At 42.3% G+C, this 22,636-nt stretch overlaps 1 protein-coding gene across 1 annotated transcript in view; it reads left to right on the forward strand.

The window, feature by feature from the left end:
- The window catches only part of SLC9A9 (solute carrier family 9 member A9), a 593,042-nt gene extending 570,641 nt beyond the window's left edge, over window positions 1-22,401 (forward strand). The window contains exons 15-16 of the mRNA XM_058433501.1: window positions 18,712-18,817; window positions 20,765-22,401. Coding sequence (XP_058289484.1) covers window positions 18,712-18,817; window positions 20,765-20,992 — 334 coding nt within the window. The 3' untranslated portion in view covers window positions 20,993-22,401. The remainder of the gene's footprint in view (window positions 1-18,711; window positions 18,818-20,764) is intronic.
- The last annotated feature ends 235 nt before the right edge of the window (window positions 22,402-22,636 follow it).

The following is a 22,636-nucleotide window of genomic DNA, read 5'->3' on the forward strand; positions in this document are numbered from 1 at the left end:
GCAAGGACTTCATGTCTAAAACACCAAAAGCAATGGCAACAAAAGCCAAAATTGACAAATGGGATCTAATTAAACTAAAGAGCTTCTGCACAGCAAAAGAAACTACCTTCAGAGTGAACATGCAACCTACAGAATGGGAGAAAATTTTTGCAACCTACTCATCTGACAAAGGGCTAATATCCAGAATCTACAATGAACTCAAACAAATTTACAAGAAAAAACAAACAACCCCATCAAAAAGTGGGCAAAGCACATGAACAGACACTTCTCAAAAGAAGACATTTATGCAGCCAAAAAACACATGAAAGAATGCTCATCATCACTGGCCATCAGAGAAATGCAAATCAAAACCACAATGAGATACCATGTCACACCAGTTAGAATGGCCATCATTAAAAAGTCAGGAAACAACAGGTGCTGGAGAGGATGTGGAGAAATAGGACCACTTTTACACTGTTGGTGGGACTGTAAACTAGTTCAACCATTGTGGAAGTCAGTGTGGCGATTCCTCAGGGATCTAGAACTAGAAATACCATTTGACCCAGCCATCCCATTACTGGGTATATACCCAAAGGACTATAAATCATGCTGCTATAAAGACACATGCACACGTATGTTTATTGCGGCACTATTCACAATAGCAAAGAGTTGGAACCAACCCAAATGTCCAACAACGATAGACTGGATGAAGAAAATGTGGCACATATACACCATGGAATACTATGCAGCCATAAAAAATGATGAGTTCATGTCCTTTGTAGGGACATGGATGAAACTGGAAAACATTCTCAGTAAACTATCGCAAGGACAAAAAACCAAACACCGCATGTTCTCACTCATAGGTGGGAATTGAACAATGACAACTCATGGACACAGGAAGGGGAACATCACACTCTGGGGACTGTTGTGGGGTGGGGGGAGGGGGGAGGGACAGCATTAGGAGATATACCAAATGCTAAATGACGAGTTAATGGGTGCAGCAAAAAAACATGGCACATGGATACATATGTAACAAACCTGCACATTGTGCACATGTACCCTAAAACCTAAAGTATAATAATAAAAATAAATAAAAATTAAAAAAAAAAAAAGAACATAGCTCCACAGCACAAAACAATGGCAGCTTTAGTCTGAGCAAGAACATTCTGTGAGGCCCCAGCTGAAAGGCAGGTTGGGATTTGGAAGGAATGACACCAAGCAGTAAACAAGAATGATCTGGGAGACCCTGGCCTCTGCCTGTACTGAGAATGCCTTGAACTCCTTTCAAAATGTCAGATTTATTCCAAGAGCTCTGAATGGCATCGGGCTCCCGTCACCCTGCAAAGCCAACAGAAGGAGCTCTGGAATGCTTGGCTTGGCCTTCTCCAAATCTGCAGGAAGGTCACAGCCTGTATGTCCATCAGCTCTGTGTACACCAGCCCAAGGCTTTACCAAAGCTCTCAGGTAGGTCCTGGGAAGGTTTATTGAGACCCCCACCCCTTCCTACCACTACTGCCTCCAGGGTACACATATACCTTCCTTCAAAAGCACTCTTAAATCAGCAACAGATAAAGGAAGCTCAATTAGGAGAAAATAACTAGCATTCAGTCAGCAGATGGCATATGGAATATGAAAATTTCCCAGCCTCTACAACCATCACTTTTCCATGAACTTGACCTCCCTTTTGTTGGTTGAAAGAGAAGAGAATCTTTCAGCTCTGGGCCTATTACTAACCCTGATATTCCAGCCTCTCCTAGGCTCTGGTTTATAAGCCACATCCCATACTTCCTCAACTGTATTCTAATTACTAAAATGCTCAAAACACCCTAGCTCATGAATAGGACCTCCTCAAAACTTTAATAGAAAGCGGGGAGAATGAGAGATCTCAGCTCCTGTTCCATGGTCCTCTCCCCTTCTTTTTCCTTAAAACAACCTGGACACCTGTGGCAAAAATATTAACACTGCCACCATTGCAAATGGAAGTCTCTAATAACCCTCCCGCCCATAGAAAATCTTTACTAACAAATTGCAGCTAGTTCTGCTCTCAACCAATCTGAGCCCCATGAATCATGCCACTGAGCTCCCAAGTTATTGTCAACTGGGTTGACAGCTTCAGGTATGATGCTGCTGAAGCATCCTCAGAGAATGCAGAAAAGTGGAGGTCTTTTCTCAGAGGAGCCTCTGGAAACTCTTTTCAAGCCTAGGGAAGGGATCACGCTGCACTGAGCTCCAGAGTTAAAGAGGGGGCATGTTAGACTACGGTGCTGCAGCCTATGTTCACATCCTGGCTTCACCACTTCATACTTATGTAGCCATGGCTGGCTCCTTTGCCTCCCCGTGCCTCAGTTTCCAGACCCATAAAATGAGGATGATGATAAAACTATATCCTAGGATTAAAGGAGATTTTTCATGTAAAGTACTTAGCACAGAGCTTCCAATACAAATGCTAGACACCATTAATAGTGTAGTTCTAATGGGAACACATAGACACAGGGAGGGGACCACCACACACCAGGGCCTGTTGGGGTGTGGGGGGCTAGGAGAGGGATAGCATTAGGAGAAATACCTAATGTAAAAGATGGGTTGATGGGTGCAGCAAACCACCATGGCACGTGTGTACCTATGTGATAAACCTGGCGTTCTGCACATGTATCCTAGATTTAAAAATATATAGTATAGTTCTGAGCCAGAACATCAGAGAGTTGAATAGACTTTGGGGACAAGAATAGCAGGACCTCATCCATAGTATGGATGGAATAGTATTGACAGGACCATTGATATCAGCACATATTTACTTTCCCTAGCCCCATTTGTGATTTATCAATAGGAATATCAAAGGTATTTGAAACTTCATATAGAGCTGTCTGTATCATTTTGTCATAAGTACTGCTGGGCTTGGAAGATTACCCATAAACGACAACTTCATTGTGGGGTAGGGGAGGCCCCTGAACACATGGATGAATAGCAGGGACCCTCCCAGCATTGCAGGCTGGTTCCCATAAGACGTCAAGTTTTTTGAAAAAGTATTTAAATGATTAGGAGAATGTCTAGACACTGAGGTACTGTTAGGTTGAAGTGGAAATCTCATAAGATCCAGTTTCCTTTTCAAATTCTAGTTTCCTAAGACTCAGGTTGAGTTAGAAATGTCTACAGAGAAATTATATTTTAGAAACTGGTATTATATTATATTTTAGAATACTTCCCACCCATGCCCACTACGGTAGTAGTGGGATATAAATGAGGGAAAATTCTCCATCCTGCTAAAATATTTAGAGACGAATTCTGGCTGAAGGTCACAATCAATTCAGCCTTCCCAGTTCCTGAGAGTGATTTCAAATTGGGTTTCAAAAAAAAAAAAAAATAGAAAGGGCCAAATCCCATAGAAATTTCTGGAGCTGGCATTAAATGAATCTTCTTTCACAGAACTCCTAACAGTAGTTGGATATTAACAAGGAGAAAAGAACAATTATCGTTTGGGACTCCAAGTGCCACTTTATGTCACTTTAAAGAATGAATAGACTTCCAGCTCCACTCAGCTGTCTGTTCACAATTACAAAGCAATGGTAAATAATCATAGTAAATGGAAGGTTTGATTTAGGAGGGTGAAATAGTATAACAACTCGATGCTTTCTCTTGCTTTTCTGTGGCAAGGCAAGCAGGACAGCTCCTGCCATGGGTTTGGCTTAAATCCAGATCTGTGCCAAATAAAAAAAAAAAAAGGTCCTGGAACTATTTATTAAAGTGGACACAAAACAAACTACCAAAACATTATTTTTACAAGGAGAGAATGATCATATCATGAGTCATGGTTTAATCTGCTCTCTAGTGGCTTTATTTAACCAAAGGATCATACTTGTTCGTGCCAATAAAACTTGAATGGTTTTAATAGAAAGTCCATCTTTCCATTTTCTCAGCAGGCCAGTTTTCAAGGAGCCATCTGAGCTCTACTCCTGAGAAGATGTGTTGATATAGTGGATATGGGCAGGACTTTCTCTTTGCACCCATAATTCACCCCAAAGGGAGGTTTTATACTCACGCTGAAAGGGGTCTAGACCTCAGCCAGTGAAGGCTTTGATCTTGGGCCTGAAAGCATCTTATCCAAACACACATTCATTTAATCTTGCAACTCAAGAGTGACGCACCCTTCTAAAGAGGTTTGGGAGGACCAAGGGGACAGGGTTGGGGCTTGCAGGAGAGACTCACAGGTATGCCTGAGGAGCCAGTTATCTGTGATACCCAGTCTCAGGAGAGCAGCTTTGCCTCTCAGTGAGGCTGGAGGGCAATGTAAAGCATCTCCAGTGCAGGCAGTCTCCTCTAGGGCTTTCCAGGGGGAGTGAGATTGTATATACAGGAAAGTATAAGGGCAAACAAGAACTGCCCTAGGGAAATCCAGACAGGCTGAGATCCATTGCTGCTATTTTTCCCACCTTTCCTTCCAGTGTCCAGCCCAGTGCCCACCCGTCTCCTACACCCCTGTCCCTAAGGCCACCGTCTTGTGCCATTTCCTGACTGTATTACTACCAACTAAGTCCAAAATAAGGTGGAGGTTTCAGATAATACCTTTCCCAGAAGAATTTGTATGTTAACATAAAGCCCTAAATCCCTTTCAAGTCTCAATTCAACAAACATTGAGGAGACTCATTTCTGCCTACTGGGCATTAAGCATTTGTGGAAACAAAGAGGAATGAGACTTCCCCTCCCTCAAGGAGCTCACAGTCTAACAAGAGAGGAGATATATAGTCAAATAATTCTGATATCAATGGAAACAGAAAGGTCTGTGGAAACCCCAGTGAAGAAATCCTGTGTTTAGGGTACAGGAATAGTGACAAAGAAGAGGTACTATTTGAATTGGGTCATGGATCCAGTATCCATTAGGATTATGTCTGACTATGTATAACAGAAAAATCCAAATAACCATGGATTAATGAAAGTAGTGTTTAATCTCACTAAAAGAAGTCTGGTATTAGACAATCCATGTATGGTTAACAGAGCTCCATGATGCCACCACAGTCCTATCTTTCTTCTTTATCTTTTTATATAGCTTCTATCCTCAAGTTTGCTTCTTGGGCCCAAAATGGCTGCTGGAGCTCCAGACAGTCCATTACAGTTCCGGGCAGAAAGGGCAAAATTGATGCTTCCAGAGGCTTCTCTAGAATTCCACTCAAGAACTTCTATTTCATTGGCCACCCATTCTGAGGAAATAGAACACCTCCATAGATTCAGGCTTATATTGTAAGCAGGAGAGGGAGACTGGATATTGAGTAGGTAAGTAGTAATCTATGCAACAGTCTTCAAGAATAAATGGGGCTTCCCAGAAAGACAAAGTGAAGAAGGACATTTCTGGTAATAGAAACAAAACATACAAAGATAGAAGTCTGTAAAGTATTTGGTGGGTATTGGAAACTCAATAGTCTAGAAAGGCCTTCCAGGTCAACCTTAGCAAATCTTATTTTTCTGAGCGGGTTGTGGGTTTGGGGGTATGTGTTGTGGTTATTGCTGATGTGGAACCCCACCATGAATAAAGGTAAGAGAAGCAGCTCTGTTTCAAAGTGCAATAGGAACAGAACTGTACTTGAATCATTAGAATGTAAGAGAGAGTGACAAGTCCTAAGAGAGTGGTAACTAAAAGATCAATGGGACTTCACAGGCAATGACAGTAGAGCTATATTGAATGGATTTAGAATTTCCAAGTGCCGAGGTGAAAGGAAAAGCTGTCCAAATGGAGGGAACAGCATTTGCAAAGGCCCAGAGAGATAGTGAAACATAAGTGACATTGAGCCTGATTCCCCTTTATCAGAAACTAAAGTTTGTGAAACGGTGTGGGGAATAAGATAGGAAAGGTAGGTGGGGCAGGATCGGTGGAAGACAGTGCAGTTCTAGTATCTAGCCAAGGACATAACCATGATGGAGGCCTCTGATCTCAACCACCTGAGCAAAGTAGTAGCAATCATGCCTTTGTACCGCAGTTTCTTTTAATAAAAAGTAGGATGCACTTGTAGTCTGGGTTCTCAAGGCACATAGGCCTATTGACAAAACACAGTATCCATGAGGCCTGAATCTTGATCTAAAGTCCACCACTCAGTTTTGGACTAGTCCCTGGTGCCTCCTCTGCCAAAGCATTTGCAGTCTAATTCTCTGTAGTCACACACTGTGTCGTCAAGTCAAGTCATCCCAAAGAGTTGGGACCCTGAGGGAAGGCGGTGCTAGTGTGTGCTCTCCGTCTTCTGTGGTGCTCCTTGTCTCCACTTCGGAGCTACAGATGTGGCTGATTCTGTGGGAGAATGATTTTCAAACTGTATGTGACTACCCATAATGGGTCATGGAATCATTTAGGTAACTCAGAACCAGCATTTTTTTTAATGAAATAGAATACTGTATTAGAATAGGTTAGAGTACACTGTGGTAAACATTTCTAAACTCTTAGTGGCTCATCAAGCAAAGCTTTATTTTCTCTCAAAGGCTGCTAAGGATGTGGTGATTCTCTAGGGCAAATGTCCTCCAGGTAGCAACTCAGTGATCCAAACAGCTCTGATCTGTGGCTTTACCACCTTCACCGGAGGCCTCCCTGGGTCACTGTAACAGGGAGAGGGTCAGCCTGCTGGCTTCCTGTGTTTCAGTGTAGAAGTGATGCTATCCCTTTATAACCATAGCATATTGGCCAGAATTAGTCCTAGAGCCACACCTACTTCAGGCACCTGAAAGAAGAGAGCTGCATATTGGCAGACACTAGCTAGCAACGTCCAGTATAAGCAGAGTAGAAGACAAATGGAATGGAACAGAATATATCTAAGTGCATCACAGAAGTATTTTAGAGTTACATGTGTGTGGTTGAGAAAATGTTGAGGCATGTACTAAGTAGCAATTGTAAAATGTATTTCTGGCTAGGCGCGGTAGCTCACACCTGTAATTCTAGCACTTTGGGAGGCCAAGGCAGGCGGGTCACCTGAGGTCAGGAGTTCGAGACCAGCCTGGCCAACATAGCAAAACCCTATCCCTACTAAAAAAATACAAAAATTAGCCGGGCATGGCAGCGGGCACCTGTAATTCTAGCTACTAGGGAGGCTGAGGCAGAAGAATCGCTTGAACCTGGGGGCAGAGGTTGCAGTGAGCCAAGATGGCACCACTGCACACTCCAGCCTGGGCAAAATCAAGTGAAACTCCGTCTCAAAAAAAAAAAAAAAAAGTAGTTCTAGGTAGATTCCAGGTGTTTAAAAAAGGCTTGAAAGGGACTACATCTGAGGAAAAAAGTATGTCCAGAAGGAGAAGAGATTTGTGACATGTGACCCTATGAAAACAAAGGGCTCTCCTTGTGTCTGCTCAAAGGAAATAAGCTTCTGAAGTCTCCTGAACAGTCTTCATTCCATAGCTCAAAAATAACCCAGTGTTTCATACCTGGATTCCTCTAACAAACTCAATGGGTTACAGTCAACATTGCTGGGCTGGGAAGTGTGTGTGTATTCATTTTGTTCCCTAAAAGAGCTGCAGGGCATGAGTTCTAACGAATTTGCTAAATGGCCAGAAGTCCATAGAGTTTGGGAAAGTTAGAAGGTGGCCTCAAGAACACCCAGGGACTGGAGAAACAAACGTAAGAAAGGGGAGTTCTAGGCAGGGCCTGGTGACTCATGCCTATAATCCCAGCACCTTGGGAGGCCAAGGCAGGAGAATTGGTTGAGCACAGGAGTTCGAGACCAGCCTGGGCAACATGACAAAACCCCCTCCCTACAAAAAAAAATTAAAAATTCGCTGGGTATCATGGCACATGCCTGTAGTCCCAGCTACTCGAGAGGCTGAAGGGGGAGGATTGCTTGAGCCCAGGAGGTCGAGGCTGCAGTGAGCCCTGATTGTCACTGGACTCCAGCCTAGTGACAGAGCAAGACCCTGTTTTTTTTTTTCTTAAATAAAAACAAAGGCTGCTCTAAGGTGACATTAGAGCATATGTACCACGTACCGTGTATGTATATGTACCATGAAATACTATGCAGCCATAAAAAAGGATGAGTTCATGTCCTTTTCAGGGACATGGATGAAGCTGAATAGCGTCATTCTCAGCAAACTAACACAGGAACAGAAAACCAAACTCCGCATGTTCTCACTCATAAGTGGGAGCTGAACAATGAGAACACATGGACCCAGGGAGGGGAACATCACGCACTGGGACCCGTTGAGTGGTGGGGGATTTACGGGAGGGATAGCATTAGGAGAAATATCTAATGTAGATAACGGGTTGATGGATGCAGCAAACCACCATGGCACGTGTATACCTATGTAACCTGCACGTTCTGCACATGACTCCCAGAACTTAAAGGGTAATAAAAATATTTAAAAATCTGATGCCCAACATGAAGACACCCACCTTCTAAGTAAACACCTCACTTGTGTGGAAACATGGGTCATTCCTATGGCAAGACCCTAACTGTGTAAGTTCTCAGTTGAAATCCTGCTGTGAAACTGTGACATCAGTCATGAAACAATGAGCAGTGCCTCCCTGGTACCTCTACGTGGGGCACTGCTCCGAGAAGAGAAGCAAACCTTCAGGGAAAAACTTGGCAATATTTTTCCTAGGGCTCCAGAAGCCAGAAGAAGAAATGTTATGAACTCTGCAGGGCATGTGGAAGGTGTTCTGTTAGTAAATTGACTTGGGATGGTTGAAATATATCTCTGAAACCCGTAACTCAAGGGACACAGTGAAAAAATGTTAGCTAACGTTTATAATCTTCTCCTGTATGAGGCCACTCCTGTTAGTTAGTTCCGTGTTATGTGGTCAAAGAGCTCAGGAAGTTTGCCTACTTGCAGATAATAAGTACAGAGCTATGCTTCAAACTCAGCTTGTCTTTTAACTGCTACAATAAAAAAAAATAAAAATAAAAATAAAAAAACAGAAAACTTGGGATTACTTAGAAGTAGCAAGGTGTTGCGAGCTGAACTGTTTATTCCAACAAAGGCATGTTGAAGTCCTAACCCCCAGTACCTCAAATGCAACCTTATTTGCAAATAGGTTCACTTATAGATGTAGTTAAGACAAGGTCTTGCTGGAATAGGGTGGGCCCCTAAGCTGACATCACTGGTTTGCTTATAAGAAGGTGATCATGTCAAGACATAGAACACCCTGTGAAGACAGAAGTAGAGATTGGAGCGATGCATCTACCAGCCAGGGAACACCAAGGATTGCTGGCCTCAGAGCCTTCAGAAATATTGGATTTAGCCTCTAGAACTGAGACAATAAATTCGCAGTTTTAAGCCACTCAGTTTGTGTACTTTGTTATGGCAGCCCTATGAAACTAATAGACAAAATAATTACAATCTCCAAATAACTACCAAACCAGATCTAACATGGCATCTAGCATCTCCTTAGTAATGAGAAAAAATCTAGGCATAAAGCTTTGAAGACTTTGGCTCAAACTGAGCAGCAGTCACAGCAGCCAGACCCCCAACCCTTTGCATTTTGTGTTTGCCATCTTCCCCCCCATGTAAGCACTGAAGGTAGTTTCCTCTTTGACTTAGTGCTCTGAGAATCTGAACCTGTGGGGCCTACACTGCAGTTGCTGGTGCAGACATAATGGTCCTATCTTTTCAGAGGCAGGAGATGATTATGCATCTCCCTGGGATTCTTGCCCATGAGTTCATGTCCTTTGCACAGACATGGATGAAGCTGGATACCATCATTCTCGGGCACACACTCCATTTTGGGAGCCAAGCGGGGGACCCAGCCCCAGGGAGTATGGGATGAGCTGCCGCCCTCATCTGAAGTGTGAGCACTGGGGTAGCTAGCTAAAACTCTAGTGCTTATAGGACCACATCCAGTCAGTGTTGGGGGCAGAAATCAAGTGGAAATTTTTCCCCAGACCAGAGAGAAGACTTGGAACGGAGGAGCACAGTTGCTTCTCAGAGTCCATTTCTCCAACAAATTGTCAGGGAAGTGACCTTCAAAGGCCTGTTGTCAAAGTCACCACGAGCTAACAGAGGGCATCTAGGTCTGGTGGCACTTCCTCTAACCAGAAAGCCACTAAAAGCCAAGGCTCACTCTATGCAAGTGGCAGCAGCATTCTTCTCCAGAAATGTTTTCTTTCAAAACAACTTGAGCCAAACGTAACACTATCCATATGGCACAAATAGATTTTATCTTTATCTGGTAGGTGGCAAAGATCCCTGGAAATCTGTTGATCTGTGTGTCCAAAGGGAAAAGTTTTAAAGACCTAATAGTGGTAAAATTTATAGTTACCATGGCACTATGCAGCTCATAGATGCAACACTTCCAAACTCAGAGCCTTTCAAGAGACCAGATACCATGCTGCTCCAGTGGTTTTCAGAGCATTGTTGAAATGCAGATTACTAGGTCCTACCCAAGAATATTAGCTTCAAGGCCCCAGGAATGGTATTTTAACAAGCACAAGAGGAAATTCTGATGCAGATGGTCAGGCGACTACACTTAGGGAAACACTGGGTTTCGACTTTCTTCTGTATTAAGATCCAAGGATATAGATCAGATGAACTCTCAGGTTTCCTCCAGCCTCATGATTCCAATATAGCGCCTTGTTTATTTGTGTCCATTTGCCCTACTTAAGCTGGTTGCTTTGGTATCCTAGAACCACTTTCTTTCCTTTAACTTTTCCAACCAACTCCACTGCCCTTTCTCTGTCCCTTGATTGTCTGGCTGGCTCTGAGGAGCCAAATAGAGTTATCTTAACATTTGATAGGTAGATGCTATAGGTATCATTGCTAAAACCAACTCCCAATACAACTAAGATAGATAGTAAGCATACCACTTTATCAGCCTTTAATCTGCCCTCATTATTAATACTTAATCATCCCTGACCAGAGTTTCCTAACTCAGTTCTCTAGGGGGTTATGGATGGGTTTCAAGGCATCTGAAAACTCTCTGAAATGTCATATGAAATTGTATGCAAATAATATGCATGTAGGCAGTTTTTTGGAGGGTTTTTTTTTTTTTTAAGACAAAAGTCCACAGCCAGGGAAGGTTAAGAACCATGGTTTCAGATATCATCCGACTCACCTGGTTGTGATATAGGAAGTTCATTTTGATAATTCTAAGCTACATTGTTTGACTCATGGACAGTTCCTAGTCAGCTTAAGCTGCCCCTACAGAAAATATCAAAATCTAACTAGATCATGTTTCTCCTATTCATTGGTAATATGCTAGACACTTTACTAATCAACAAAGATAGAAGATCAAATAAAATGCAGTTCCTAGAAGATGGCACTGACATCACAAGCATAGTCTTTCAATCCCTCCAAATCCCTACATAGAAAGAGGCAGAACAATTAAATAACAAAACCGAAAACCCAGAGACACATTTATAGCAAATCTAAAATTACAAGTGGGCACAGACAAACCACCAATACCACAAGTATATGCAGCAGGAAAAAGGGAGCAATGGAGTAGCATCGGATGGACCTGAAGACAGAAGAACCTCTAATTAGTCAACGGTATTCCCTGAAAAGTATAGATGGAATGTTTTTGAAAACATCCTTAGAACTGGAGTTGGGGCTATCACATTCTCTAACAGTAGTAACTAGACGGTCTCAGTAAGGTAGACAGGGGCTGGAGTCATCAAGGCCCCTGAGAGCTTTCAAAATGGATCCACATGGGCTCCCTCCTAGGACAGAGCCCTTTACTGAGGAAAAACTGCCTGGAGGAATTAGAATTGAGCAGGATAGGGTCAGTAGAGACAAGGGAGAGACAGACTAGGTCTGGATCAGCTGGGGAGGGAAACAGCAGGAAAGCTCATCATGCGAACTGCCATACTTCACGCTGTGAAAAAACAGCCAAAGAGAGAACTCTGAAGCTTAGAAAGTTTTCTAAATCCTGCCTCATTCTCTTAGGAAAATGAATTTCACGTAAAAGTGATCAACAGAAATGAATAGAGGTCAGTTCCTATAACACAGCTATTATAAGAAAAATGAGGGTGTGGAATAGAATAATGTTCCTACAAACAATGAAAATATGCCAGAAAGACATGCTCATAAAATAGATCAAAATTATAACATATTACATCAAACAAGTTAAGAGACTAAGAAAATGATACAAGACATGAAAGAATTAGAAAAACTCTAGAAATAGAAAAAATCATTTAATAAATCAAGTCTAAATTAGAAGGAATACAAAAGTTAATAAACACAATTGATAATATCTTAAGAGAAATACCAGGTGAAGGGGAAGAAAAAAATCAGAAATAAAAGTAATTCAAGAGAAAGTGACACATATTGGAGATTAAGAAATTGAACATCTAGAGAACAGGAGTCCCTAAAGAAGAAACGCAAAGCAAGGAAATAGAATGCTCCTAAAAACGATCTTGAAATAACACCCTTGGAACTATACATTGAAAGAGCACACAATGTACCTGAGACATCAACCTAGAACAACCAACATTAGATAAGTTTTAACAAAATTAATGAACTTTAAAGAAAAAGTCCTTTGGGCATCTTGGGGGGCAGGGGGAAGCATGTGATTTGTGGTAGAAAGAAAGTTGCCACAAGTTCATTAAACTTTTAAGGAACAACTTTGTATGTCAAAAGAAATAAAATATATTTAATGTGCTCAAAGTATAAGCCAATGCTTTTATTTCCAGCAAAATGACTTTCAAAATAGGCATGCACTATTATCAACATACAAGACCTCAAAATATTGTTCCCATGAACCCTTGCTGAGAACTCTACTGAAGAACAAGCTTCAGACAATCAAGATGACTAGAGAGAAATTGACAAAAGGCCTGGAGGTAGGCATAAAATCAGTAGTCACCTGATCATTTAGCTAGGACTAAATGATAGTTAAGAGGGAAACAATAGTCTGTAATGGCTATATGTCCAGACAATATAAATATATGACAACTATCTATAGTTATACTGCAGGAGTTTTGTAAATGGGAGGTCAGAATTCAAGGATATGGCAAAAATATTTTAATGTTTTAGATAATTATTATGGTGGCATTATCGGTATTATTCTGAGATTGCTGTGTCTGTGATCTAGGGGAAAGCAAATGAATCATTGTGGAATATTCTCATTTTATTCTTTGTGTCCTTGAAAAACAGAAATACTTGAACTGGAAATATCCATAAGAACTCATGAGATCTATAACCAGTGGCATGGTGAAGCCAGTTCACACCAACAGTTTGTACACTTTTTTCAACTCCATGGTCAGTAACTTCGTGTCAGTAGCTTGAAATCAGCCATGGTGGGAGTATTTATACACCATGGAAATTGGGAAATGCTACAAATCCAGCCTTTCTTCCCCAACAGAGAGTCAATTGTTAAACCACTTGCCAGCACCCCACAGTATATAGCAATCTTCAGTGTCCAGATCGTAGTAAGAATAGAAGGGAATAGAAAAGCCATCTGTTTACACATTTCTTGATCTGTAAAATGGGACTATAGTACCCACTTACAAGTGTAAAGAGAAAATAAGACATATGGAAATGCTATATCAATGAAAGGGTTTAGGGTAGAGTATTCCTGAAATCCTCCATGGAGATAAATGTGCTTTCCTTCTTCACACAGCTGTGTGCTGACAAGCATTTTATCCTTATAACAAGACCATTTATCAAGTCTATAAACACTTGCAAATGCTCCCAGTAGGCAAAAAGTCTTCTTCCACAAGCTGAGATATGATCATTTGTTAATCCACTCTCAAGTATAACATTGAGTATTCATTTTGTTGAGTCAAGTAGCTATCCCAGCCCTCAGACAAGATGCAACAACTGGCAGAGACCATTATATAGGTCTGGGTTCTGAGACAAATGGGATTATGGCTTACCTTATACCTGTCCTCACCCTAAAAATGATGGCTTATGGACATAGGGAGACAAAAAGAACATTGTCTACTATTTAAGATTTGAATCTCATATGGGAGGACAATACTCCAGAGAGACCACTGTGTTCCAGATTCACTTGATCAGTCACCTGGGATGATTGCTGAAAATTCGGTGTCTTAGTTTACTTCCCAGATCTGCTGAATCAGAATCTCCAAGAGAGGTCTTTAAAATCTGAATTTTTAACAAATGTTCTAGATTATTTTCACGATGAGGCAAGTTCAGAGAAAAATAGAACACAGCTCCACAGGGTTCTAAAAGTAAAGATTTTTAAAGAGGGCCCAAGATAAGTGATGTCTTAGTCTACTTGGGCTGCCATAACAAAATACCATAGATTGGGTGGTTTAAACAACAGAAATTTTCTCAGTTTTGGAGGCTGGAAGAACAGACTGGTCAGGTCTTGGTGAGGGCTGTCTTCCTGGCTTGCAGATGGCTGCCTTCTTGCTATGGTCTCACATGACCTCTTCTCTGTGGAAGGTGGGAAGAGGGAGAGAGAGAACAAACTCCCTGGCATCTCTTCTTATGAGGGTATTAATTCCATCATAAGGGCCCCACCCTGATTAGCTCCCAAAGGCCCCATCTCCAAATATCACACTGGGGGCAAGGGCTTCAACATAACCCTAGCTATGTTAGAGGGTGGGGGGATGCAGACATTCAGTCCACATAGGTGCAATGGAGTTTAGTCCTTCAAGAGAGCAGGTGCTCATTTGTGGAGCTGGATCTTTGGGTTTTTGCTTCTCACCGACCTATGCAAAGCCACATCATACAAGCCATAGGCTTAAGCAAGCTGCGTACCCATTGGTTTTAGCAACATACAATGGACAAAACATGACGATTTAAAGCAAACAACAACAAAAGATCAATCAATGTCACCAGGTATTTTGGATGTTATTCAGTTAAACACCAAATTTAGCTCTGGACCTGCTGTTAGCCCAGACCAAAGGAGAAAATGCACTTGCTAACTGTCTTTCCTATTTCACGCAAGTTAAACTCTGGGTAGAGTTCCAGCTTTTACTTACATCTCCTGAACCATACTGCTATTCTCAAACTTATGCCCTTTAAAGATGAGAAAAGTCATTGTTTTTTCCCCCAGAGCTGAACATTTTTTGTCTTGATGCATTTCTAGCTTATTAAAGAAGCAAAACTAGTCATATTAAAAATACCCAACGGGGAACCTCCCCCCCAATTCTGGAAGCTGATGAGAAAACACATTTTGCAAAATCTGCAGTTGGGTTTTTTTAACAGATAGAAGAGTTTTCTTACCTTTTAATAATTCAGGTAACCCTGGAGATCCAGCCACTTTCCAGACATTGCTCAGCAATGAAGAACTCAGGAAGTCCCCAATTCCAAATTGGTTATCCAATTAGGCAAGTCCCATTACTCAGTGTCTTCGTAACAGAAGGAGGATAGCTCAGTGCGGTAGAAGAGTCCCTGAATTCAGGCCCAGCTCTGCTGTCAACTAATCAGCAGTTTCCATTGGACAATTTCTTTACCTTCTCTGAGCCTGTTGCCTTCATTAATTCAACTACTATTTCGTAAGTATCTAAGAAATGCCACACTGTATCCAGGTGAAGGGGACAGCCTTCAGGAGACCACAGTTTGGAGCAAAGGGAATTTTCCATTCTGTAATGTAATGGTTCCTTTCCTTGTATGGGTGCCTTGTCTCTGTTCCTCACTAGCTTGGCACATGAAACAAAAACCTGTGAGTGTATGATGGAACAAATGAGTGAGTGAAAGAAAACGGTTTTTTAAATCACCTTATTTTATGCCACTACCACTCTTCCTAAGGTCCCCTCTGCCTGATAACTCAGGCCCAAGTAGTCCAACTTTGATTTCCCCTTTCTTAGGTTTCTAGCACTCAGAAAACTCATTTGTTGGCTGTAATCTGCCCCTTCACTCTTCCCTGGCACCGTTCCTCTGAATCTACTTCCATCTCTCATACACCCCTGAATATTTTCCTATATTCTAAATCCAGACATCCATTGTGCACATAATATACAGCAAGCACTGGGCAAACCAAGATGCTGGAGAACAGACTCTGCTCCACATTTTCTATGGCTGCAGACCGCGCTCTGTGTATCCCATTCGCGGCCACAGAGAGTATGCCTCAGTTGACTCACAGCTACTGGGATACCAGGACAGGCAAAATGATGCCACGTAATTCCCAGGAGAGTCTTACATCAACTAATCCTACCCACCTCTCACTCACCACCTCATGTTAGCCCCCTGTACAATAAATTTTAACAAAAATAGCTGTTTAGGGGGATAGAACCACCTTGAATTTTCCATCCACTTAGTAGTCCATGAATCTGGGTGCTACACCAAATGACTGGAGCACAAAGCTCTCATCTCTACCTTCAGTATCGTTTTCCCATCATTATCGAACAATGAGACACCAGTTTCTCCAGAAAACATTACTCAGACAGTTTTTTAAGTAAGTAGCATTTTTAGAGCATATCAAGGTTTAAAATCATTTCTACATATGCTATTTCAGTCAATATTCACAACAAAGCCTGAGGCTCAGAGGAGAAGTAACTAGGCCATATGGTCAGTAAAGTGGCAGGGCTGGCATTTATGCCTGGGTCAGAATCCTGGAGCCTGCACAGAGGAGCCGAGTGACACTGTTTGGTTTAGTCCTCATAGTCACTAAAAGCTACACATTTAGCCTTTAAGCACTTACCCCAATAGCATTATATAGTAGTACCCCCTTATCTGCTGGGGATACGTTCCCAGACCCCCATGGATGCCTGAAATCTCACATATGCTAAACTCTGTATACACTATGCTTTTTCAATCTGATAACCACAATGGCTACTAAGTGACTAGCGGGCAGATAGTGTAAACAGTAGGGGTATGCTGCACAAAGGGATGATTCCTATCCCATGTGGGATGGAATGGACAGTGCGAGATATCACTCAACTCAGAATGGCGCACAATTTAAAACTTGTGAATTATTTCTGGATTTTCCATTTAATTTTTTTGGACTGTGGTTGACCATGGGTAACTAAAACCATAAAAAGTTAAACCATAAATAAAGGAGGACTACTATGCATAGATTTAAAGAGATAACCTCATCCAGATTTTTTAAGGGTGTTCATTACACAATCCTAAACTCATATTTTACTTTTGTAACATTATTTTGGCTTTAAGTTGCTCAGGCCTCTTTCAAGCTCAGAGCCTTGACAAACTTTTTTTTTTTTCTTTTAACATGACATCACTAAAAATGTTGTTTACTTGCTGTCACTTTTCCATCTTGCCACCTGGAAATGAAATTGGCTGGATTTTTTTTAATTTGTACTCCAGTTATACATATATCTTGTCCACCTCGCCTCCATAAAGACATTTTTATTGACCCATACAAACTATAAACCCTAGAAAGATCACTTACCCCAGCCTGAGTCTGCAGCTCCCCAGCAGGGGCAAGATCTTGTGTTTTGCTCTCCACAAAACCCAGCTGGTTGCAAACCATGACCCTGCCCTGAGAATTGTCTTCTAGGGGTGATACTGGAGGATTCAAATAGCAGAGGGAACCTTTGGATTATTTAAAATTATATCTCTAGGCCTCAATTCCTTCATATGTAAAATGAAAGAAATAACACTAATGAAAATTAAAAGGACATCAAGAGCTTTTCAGATTTGTAGATATATTTATAAGATATTACACCAAATACCAGGCTCTGAACTTTAATATCTTCGCCTAACTGGGCACAACAGCTGCCCATCTGAAAGGAGGGATCAACTTTTCTATTTGCAATTGGAATTGCAGGCCCTCCTAACATCTTCCCAGTCACTCTCCTCGCATCATAACAAGGCTTCATTCAGGTGCATGGCCTGCTTTGGTGACAAATGCATCAAGCCAGAAGTACCAGATTCTTTGGCCTCCACTGGGCTGCATCCTTCCTCTATGCCCACATGCTCAGGGCATCATGAGAATGGCATGTGAATTATCCAGCTATGGATGGACTCCACTAGACGCATCTCCAAGATCATCTCATGCCTTGAGTGCCTGAGCACAGCTGCGGATCTTAATGATCCAACCGATGAGAACTCCTCTCCATTTTTTCCCTTTCCCTATTTACTATAGCTTTTTGGAAAGTCGATGAAGTGAAATATTCTCCAGCTGAGGAAGTAATATAAAGCTTAAAAGTCATTTCTGATGGAATGGTGAAATAATTCCACTGCTTTCCTTTGAGCAAAAAAACTAAAATAAGGCAACCTGAGGCAGCTCTGGAGATTTCATTATTGATAGATTGGAGGGAAACAATGGCTTTAGGTGAACAAGTTTTTCTCTTAACTTGTTAGAGCACTTTGGAATGAAGAGATGAGAAAGACAGGTGCTAGACAATAGAATAAACCCAGCATCAACTTATTTACATAATTTTGTATAGAAATCCATTGATGTATGAAGTATAAAGTAACTGTTGAATAGTGAAAAAGTAAGTATTTTGGAAAACAATCTATGTTCACTACCTAGCTCTAAAATAACTGAACATTTTATAAAATACCTCTTGCACCTTTGTAAAACTTACTGGCAGTTTAAGCTATGTGTGTGTACAGTTTTAAGAAAATATAATCTTTTATGTTATCATTTAAGGTAATTCTTAAGAATGCATCCTCTAAGCAAATGAGACATTGAGTTGGGGATAGGATGGGAAGAGCACATTTACACTTCTGACGCAGCATGGGCCGTTCACCATTTCTTCATGATTAAAGGCTATCAGGAAGCCTGGAAAAGTATGTGTAACAAAGATTATAAACAGCAATTTTGGCAGGGCAAATTGCTTCCTAAGTGAGGGAGTAGGGGATTTAAAGGTAAACGTAGCTGTCTCAGCATACAAAGGTTTGTGCTGTGTAAGATTCCTAAATCCTAACTTGCTTTTGACAAGTATTCCTTAACAGGCCTCCCAGATATCTGAAACCAATTTTAACCCACTCTGGTCCTCCGCTGACTACAACATTTCCTGAATGGTGTGGTCCAATTTCCAGGCTCCTTACCAGTCCTCAAGCCTATGGGGTAAGTAAATCTCAGGCCTCTAGGGTGAGGGAATATCCCCTGTGGAACAGACTTGGTGAATATCGATGAGCCCAGGAACCTCAAAAAGCCTGCTACTTGCAGGAATGAGGAGGAAGCTTTTGTTTTTTGTTTTTTGTTTTTGAGACAGAGTCTCGCTCTGTTGCCCAGGCTGGAGTGCAGTGGTGTGATCTCGGCTCACTGCAAGCTCCACCTCCCAGGTTCACGCCATTCTCCTGCCTCAGCCTCCCGAGTAGCTGGGACTACAGGCACCCACCACCACGCCAGGCTAATTTTTTGTATTTTTAGTAGAGATGGAGTTTCACTGTGTTACCCAGGATGGTCTCGATCTCCTGACCTCGTGATCCACCTGCCTCGGCCTCCCAAAGTACTGGGATTACAGGCGTGAGCCACGGCGCCTGGCCTGAGGAGGAAGCATTTTTTAAAAATTCACTGCACTAGGAAGCATTTCTCTTGTCAATTGTTGCTGATGTTGGCTTATTCTTTTTTTATTGTTACCAATATTTTTAACCATAAAATGACCTTAGAAAATGTAAAAGAAGCATCCTCACAAACTGCTGCGTTTTGAGGTTTTGAATATTAGGCCTGTGCTTTATGGCTCAAGGGAGTGGAATGAAAAATGCTGAGAGGCACTTAGAATCATTACTAACAGATCAGAGGTCAGGGAATTGGAGAAGAGCGCAGTCTTAGGGTTGCAAGTGCCCTTACAAGTGTCCAGCTGGCTAGCCCTGTACACAGACAAAAACTCATCTCAGGTGTGTTCAGGGCACAGAAGCCTAAGGCAGTGGTTCTCAAACAGTAGTCTCCAGACCAGCAGCCTCACTTGGGAACTTGCTAGAAATGCACACTCTCAGGCGCCGCCTCAGAAACCCTGAGCTTGAACAATGATCTGTATTTTAACAAGCCCTCCATGTGATCCTGGGACAGGCGAAAGTTGGAAACCACTGCCCTAAAAATCCCCTGGCAAGGGCCCATTCTACAAGTAGTTGAGTATGGCCTTCCCAAAGCCAATGGAAGAAGAGTTGTGATCTTAATTCTTTCAAGGGAACCTCTGTATGGGAAAAATTATTATTTGCCAGATCCAGTTAGCTTCCGGCATTATCCACTATGGTGACTTCCAGCCATTTCTAGACTTGTAATACCCATCCCAAGAAATATGCTGAGAAGACACATTTTTAAGGTAAAATGTAACAGGAGGCCAGGCGTGGTGGCTGACGCCTGTAATCCCAGCACTTTGGGAGACCAAAGTGGATGGATCACTTGCAGTCAGGAGTTCAAGACCAGCCTGGCCAACATGGCAAAAAATAAAAAAATTTTATTCTACTAAAAATACAAAAATTAGCCAGATGTGGTGGTGGCACGTGCCTGTAATCCCAGCTACTCGCAAGGCTGAAGCAGGGGAATCACTTGAACCCCAGAAACCAGAGGTTGAAGTAAGCTGAGATCGCAACACTGCACTCCAGCCTGGATGACAGAGGGAGACTCTGTCTCAAAAAAAAAAAAAAAAAAAAAAAAAAGTAGCAATAACTGTGTTTCAAGGATTTTTTGATAGGCAGGAATGTTACAAAACCAACACGAGAATCTTCCCCTATTCTGAAATCGTAGGATTATGCTAACTCCTAATTCCTGTCAACCCTAGTTAATACCAGTGGTGGAAACATCCTTAACCCAAAGAGGAATGTAAGTAGCATGCTCTTTAACACCTCTTACCTCAGGCTTAGAGACCCCTTATGTCTGTACAGCATCAGATATTCAATGCTGACTCAGGGAAAGGCTGTACCAGGCCTGCAGCAGAAACATCAGCCAAGGCCAGACAGGGCAGTTACAGAAAGAAAAACATGCATTCTGTTTAAAAAAAAAAAATTGTAGGACTGCTATTGTTTTCTGCCTTCATCATGAAGTGACACCTCTCTCTCTTTTCCCAACCAGGAACAGCTAAAAGAGGATGATGTGGAATGCATTGTAAACCAGGATGAACTAGCCATAAATTACCAGGAACAAGCCTCCTCACCCTGCAGTCCTCCTGCAAGGCTAGGTCTGGACCAGAAAGTTTCACCTCAGACGCCAGGCAAGGAAAACATTTATGAGGGAGACCTCGGCCTGGGAGGCTATGAACTCAAGCTTGAGCAAACTTTGGGTCAATCCCCGTTGAATTAATTGGCATGAAGAGTACAGATGTAATCACAAGTAATGCAAGGCTCACTGAGGAATACGAGCCAAGCTGATGAGGCAGTGTAGGGGAGAGGCTGGAAAACGTATTAAGAGCGTAAATTGTAGAGAATCAAAGCCTTGTCACATGGATCCTCTGGTGCCTGAAGAAATGAGATTTTATTATCCCTCTCTATTATGCAAATGAATTTAGTTTTTTGACAGCAACCATTTTGATTACTGGATTGACTGGGGTGGGGATGGGGGTATCAGGAGTCTAGCTGCTGGAGGATGGGACGGCTGTGCTGGGTCTTCAGGGCATTTCTGCTGCGTATGCAGCTCTCCAGGCCCTTCACTTCTATTCTGGATTTCATTCCCTCCATTAAGGAGAGTTTAAAAATAAGAAAAGAAAGCTTCTGAGAGTAAACATTTTGCTCCTAAGCTGAAGGGAATGTACAGCTATTTAGTAAGCGATAACTTTCTTATTTTGAGGACTTCACTCCCATTTGCTCTCAGTGACCCCAGGGCAGAGCCCAGACAAGTGTTCCGTACCCACTGCTGATGGTTTCCCAGAGCCCACGCTGAATTGAAGAACCTATTGTTCTTGTTGGCATCCTTCTTATGCTACTTCTCCCATCGCTCAAAGGGGTTGCCTATGGCTGGGTGTGCCCTGCACTAAATGCAGCACCACTTTCAAGCTTGGTAGGACCATTCCAAGAAAAGCAGTTTCTTCTCCCCATACCACATTGTGCCTGAAGAACAAGGCTTCCCGTCCTTGCCTGCATGTGAGTCACTTCTTGGCTGTGCAGCAGGTCCCCCCCATATGCTGGAAGGTAGGATTCTGCAGCCTGTGTTGCTCTCTACCTGGCAGCAGACTGTGCAGGAGCCCCAACCTGTCCTCCAATTCCAGCATTCACAGCTGATGAGCAGTGCAGGAGCAGGGCGAGAGGAACAGAGCCAGTGATGTGTGGGTTACACTGAGGAGCCAAGGACAGGGCCTCAGGACTCCCCCTTACAAGGCGTGGCTCGTGGCCTACATTCCAGAGACCAACACGATAGCTTTTAATTCAGCTGCATGACCTGTGCCTTTTAAGCCATAAAGATACCTCAAGCCTAGCACCTCTTGAAATCCAGATGTTCATATTAGACTCCAAAAAATAGGCTCCAGGCCTAGGTGCCCAGGCTATGATGAGTCTGCTTTTGAAGGAGGTAGGCAATGACATCTTCCTTGGACCCAAAGCTTAAAAGTAATGTATGCTTTGCTGACCACCGTTAGGCCTTAAACATTCACTGTGGTGGTATCAGGCACACTGCTATGTGCATCAATTTTTTTGCTTTCCAAACAATCTCTGGGGCACAAGTTGTTTTACACTCACGCTAAGTATAACTTTGTCATTTCAGGTAAATATGACAAGTGGTGGAGCATGAAGTTTTCTAATTTGACTTAATCCTAATAAATTTTTGTTATAATGTATGATTGTGTTTGGCTAATGCTTTATTTAAAGTCATTTTCTCTTTCCAGGTGACTTGGTGGTTCTAAGCTCTTGTACTCAGAGTGCCGGCTGAAGCGGGCACTGAAAGCTAACGTACGGGAGATGCAGGGATCCTGGGGCCAGAAACAGCTAACGGGCTAGCAGGACAAGTCACTGAAGG

This window comes from Hylobates moloch, unplaced genomic scaffold (assembly GCF_009828535.3).
Source record: "Hylobates moloch isolate HMO894 unplaced genomic scaffold, HMol_V3 SCAFFOLD_22, whole genome shotgun sequence".
Taxonomy (NCBI): domain Eukaryota; kingdom Metazoa; phylum Chordata; class Mammalia; order Primates; family Hylobatidae; genus Hylobates; species Hylobates moloch.